General features: G+C 43.3%; 1 protein-coding gene across 1 annotated transcript; it reads left to right on the forward strand.

Annotated features, from left to right (window-relative positions):
- Positions 1 to 746: 746 nt before the first annotated feature.
- On the forward strand, positions 747 to 3374 carry cxcr5 (chemokine (C-X-C motif) receptor 5). Its single transcript, XM_004075509.5, has 2 exons — positions 747 to 888; positions 2183 to 3374. The coding sequence occupies exons 1-2, from the start codon at positions 856 to 858 to the stop codon at positions 3233 to 3235; spliced, it is 1086 nt and encodes a 361-aa protein (XP_004075557.1). The 5' UTR covers positions 747 to 855; the 3' UTR covers positions 3236 to 3374.
- Positions 3375 to 4002: the final 628 nt, after the last annotated feature.

Consider the following 4002-nt stretch of genomic DNA (forward strand, 5'->3'; position numbering starts at 1 on the left):
CCCATCGGGAGCCAAGGATCGGATGCTTTCAAACTCCTTCCTCCCTAAACCTTCGCTGCTTCCTTTAGCTTTAGCCCTCCGACTGGCTGCGCTACTTTATCTCCTGAGGCATCAAACTGCGGAATCCTCCTCCAATGTTTCTCCTCATCGTCAAGCACAGGTCCCTCTTTGAGTGTACAAGTAAACTAATGTTGTTTTGCATTATTTTACACGAAAATAGCAGACGTGCAGCCACTGATGCACAGGCCCACAGAGACTCGTTAGTTGCAAACCATTTAGAAGCTTTTTATTTAAATGACTGAATAAAGTACTGTTATAGCTGCAAAAACGCTGCAAAGTCTTTTTTAATGAAACCAAAAGCTTGTTGTAAACATAAACATGACAAATAAAAGTATCTATAAAATCTGCATCACATCAGCAGATGAATGAGGGTACGCACGGTGGAGCGAGGAGAATGGTTTGGGCTTGTTTTGCATCTTTAAAGTTTTCTTTAGGCAAATGTGAGGCCCTCTAGCCTCATACCGCTGCGTCGTACAAAACTAGATTTTTATGTGACAATGCTTAAAAAAAAATACGCAACCTACAGGTGAAGACGACAAAACAACTAGAAGCAGTGTTACTGTTTTTAAAGTACTACTAAATCTGTTACTATTAGTTTCTAAATCTTGGCAGGGCCATTCGCTGGACATGCTCTGCTGCTCTTGCATGAGGTCTGCAGAGGTGCTTTGAAGGTCTCATGCAACCGATCCTCCAGGAGGAAACCAAGCAAATATAGAGAAGAGGCAAAGAGGAAGAGCAGATGTACTTCACAGCAGTAGTGCGAGACAAACATTCAAATGTGCTCCATCACCCAGCATGGATATAATGGTGACCTACACATTTTCTGAGGTAAGACTCCATTAAAACTTCTCTTTTCTTAAAAAATAGAAAAACCTTTTTTTTTTTCTTGAAGTCTGTATAGGTTCATATGAACAAAAACAACATTTTGGGGCCTTTATCCTAAACTGCAGTTTTTAGCATTTACTGATAAATGTGTAAGCATCAATATTATGTTTGCAAGAGTTACGGGTGGAGCTAAAAGCATTTTAATATTAACTTTAGGTTTAAAGGCTAAAACTTTCTTTAAGTCATGCAAAAATCCCAGATTTTGTCTCACCAAGCAGCATAAAGGAGAAACCAATCTGTCGGATTGTTTAGTTTGTCAAACTTGTAAAAAAAAAAAGAATAAGATGTGTTGATGACTTTTAAACTTTTTTTGAAAATTAGTCATTTTAAGCTTTACAGGATGTTCAGTATCTCAGTTACTGGTTTGGTAAACTAAAAAATTGTTAAAATTACATTTTTTTAAAAATGACAAATTAGAATTTTGTACCAGGTTTGCCCCAAAAATAACCTCAAAGCGACGAACAGGAACTGAGAAGTATCTGGTGCATTCAGCGTTTCCTGTTGGCTCTGACCAATAGAAACAACCCAAGCCATGATTGAGCGTCATCTTAAATGTGCTTGAATTTCTTCATATTCCACACTGTCACTCCATGGTAAATGCAGTACACTTATTATTATTTTAGCTCCAGGGTTTCCCTGTGAGAATGTGCTCTGGCTTGGACTGTGCCGCAGTAATTGCCCTCACCGGGGCGGCTGGGGTCCAGCATTGTCCATTGGGACGGATTCCCAATATACAGTCTCCTTACAGCAGAGCCGAGACATACGTTTTTTAAAAATTAAGTCCTGCTGTCATGACTGTAATTATTTCAATTTCAATTTTAGATTTAAAGTTTGTTTTTAACTTCAAAGTGCTTTCAAGTTGCTCATAGCATGACTTTTTTTTAAATAAATTTTTTAAAATAAAGCTAGATTTTATGCTATGCTTATGCTCACACCAGACTCGGAAAACGCGGATTGAAGCCACCACTTTCAATGAAATGTATGTAAATGCGTTCATATGTGCTTCTTAGGCTTCTGAACTCAAACCTATTGCGTTGACGGGTCGCTATGAACCTTTTTTTGGTTTCACACACTAATAGTAGCTGTGCTGACCTACACTGGCGCCAACCAGGAACCACCAGAAGTACAGCGTCTTGCCAAAGGACACATTCCCAAACCTGCAGTCCTCTGATCGGAGGTCAAACTGCGTTACCTTGACCACCCCCATGATAATGTTCTTATTTTCTGTGCTTTGCAGACGGCATTCATGGGAGAGTACGACAACTTTACAGACCCATCCATGCCCTTCGACGCCATTTGCGACGATGAGGAGTTGGGCTTGCAGAGCTTTTACTCCATCGTCCAGCCTGTGCTCTACAGCATCATCTTCCTCCTTGGTTTGGCAGGAAATGGCCTGATGACCACTGTCCTGTTGAGGCGTCGGCGCCGCCTGCGCATCACAGAGATCTACCTGCTGCATCTCGCCGTCACTGACCTCCTGCTCCTGCTCACGTTTCCCTTTGAGATGATCGGCGTCGCCGTCGGCTGGGTTTTCGGAGACTTCCTCTGCATGACCAAGGGCGTGCTGGAGAACCTCAACCTGCTGTGCGGAAGCTTCCTCCTCGCCTGCATCGGGTTTGATCGCTACCTCGCCATTGTTCACGCCATCCCCAGCATGCAAAGTCGACGCCCAGGAAAAGTGCACCAAGTGTGCGCTGTGTTGTGGTTCATCTGCTTGCTCTTGTCGACCCCGAATGCCGTGTTTCTCTCTGTGGCGAAGCACAGAAACTCCTCGCTTGATTGTTACTACTACCGATACGACATTCATGCGCACAACTGGGTCCTGGCCAACAGAGTCCTGCATCACATCAGCTTCTTCTTCTCATTAGTGGTCATGAGCTACTGCTACACTGTTCTGGTGTTCACTTTGTGGAAAAGCCCTAAACGTGAAGCCAAGAAGAGCGCCGTTCGGCTGGCTTTGCTCGTCACGCTCGTCTTTTGCGTCTGCTGGCTCCCGTATAACGTGGCCCTGCTCATAAGAACCATGGTAGACCTAGACGTCTTGACCTACGACTCCTGCAGATTCCTGACCCTGCTGAACCAGACCGCCGCCGTGACCAAGAGCCTGGGCCTGTCCCACTGCTGCCTCAACCCCTTCCTTTATGCCTTCGTTGGGGCGCAGTTTCGCAGCGAGCTGGTGAACTTACTTAGTAAGATGGGCTGCGGCAGAGGCGGCGTAAGAGGTCAGGGTCACAGCCTTGCATCTATCTCTGAAAGAACAACCACCAACAGCACCACCTTCATCTATTAAGCTCCTGTGCTTTAAACCTTTATGGCCTTTTCGCAATCCAGAGACTGTCTCCAAGTATAGGAGATTTCAACTTCTAAAAATGAAAAAAATCACGGCATAAATAAAAGAAAAATGAATCAGTGTCATGATGTCCCATTTCAAAAACTCCCAATGGAAAACAAAGTTTTCACCTTAGACTGCAAAAAAACCCCAACATGTGATCTACATGTTAAAAAAATAAGTTGTCCACAGTGTACGTCGCATCAGACCTTCAAGAACGTTAGAAAAACAAAAGCCTGGATTTTCACACACTTATTCGGACAACGGTTAGAAGAAATCGAGATGCAACAAACACGCGCCTCAGACGAACGTTGCTAAAGCTTAGACGGAAAGCCTCTGGGAAACTACGTCTAACGATTAGGACAGGGCAATAAAATAACATTGTTGCCATGGTAAATTCTGGAAAAATGTTTGGCACATATGTTATTCTATCATATAAGGGCCCAAAACCGTCAATGGAGCAGCCGTTTTTCAACACAATGCAACTGGAAAGCCATTAAAAGTGTAGACTATTTTACTCATGGTGAGCCTACAGAGGGAGCCAACCGCAGACCCTTGATGTTTTTGGGCCTCATGGGTCATTACTGTTCACAGCTTTTGCTTTAAACTTGAAAATTGTGGCAGTTTTTAATTGTTGCTTGTACTACTGATTCAATAAAGACTTCATATCTTCATCTTTCAAGTGTTTCTCCATTTCTTTGTGAAAAAAACCCAGACGACAACCCGAC

The sequence above is a fragment of the Oryzias latipes genome, chromosome 13 (assembly GCF_053564925.1).
Source record: "Oryzias latipes strain Hd-rR chromosome 13, Olatipes_Hd-rR_3.1".
Classification (NCBI taxonomy): domain Eukaryota; kingdom Metazoa; phylum Chordata; class Actinopteri; order Beloniformes; family Adrianichthyidae; genus Oryzias; species Oryzias latipes.

Coding starts and splice junctions, on each gene's coding strand:
- cxcr5 (XM_004075509.5), top strand. CDS start 856: ATGGATATAATGGTGACCTACACATTTTCTGAG. Junction 889..2,182: donor TGACCTACACATTTTCTGAG/GTAAGACTCCAT, acceptor TGTGCTTTGCAG/ACGGCATTCATGGGAGAGTA.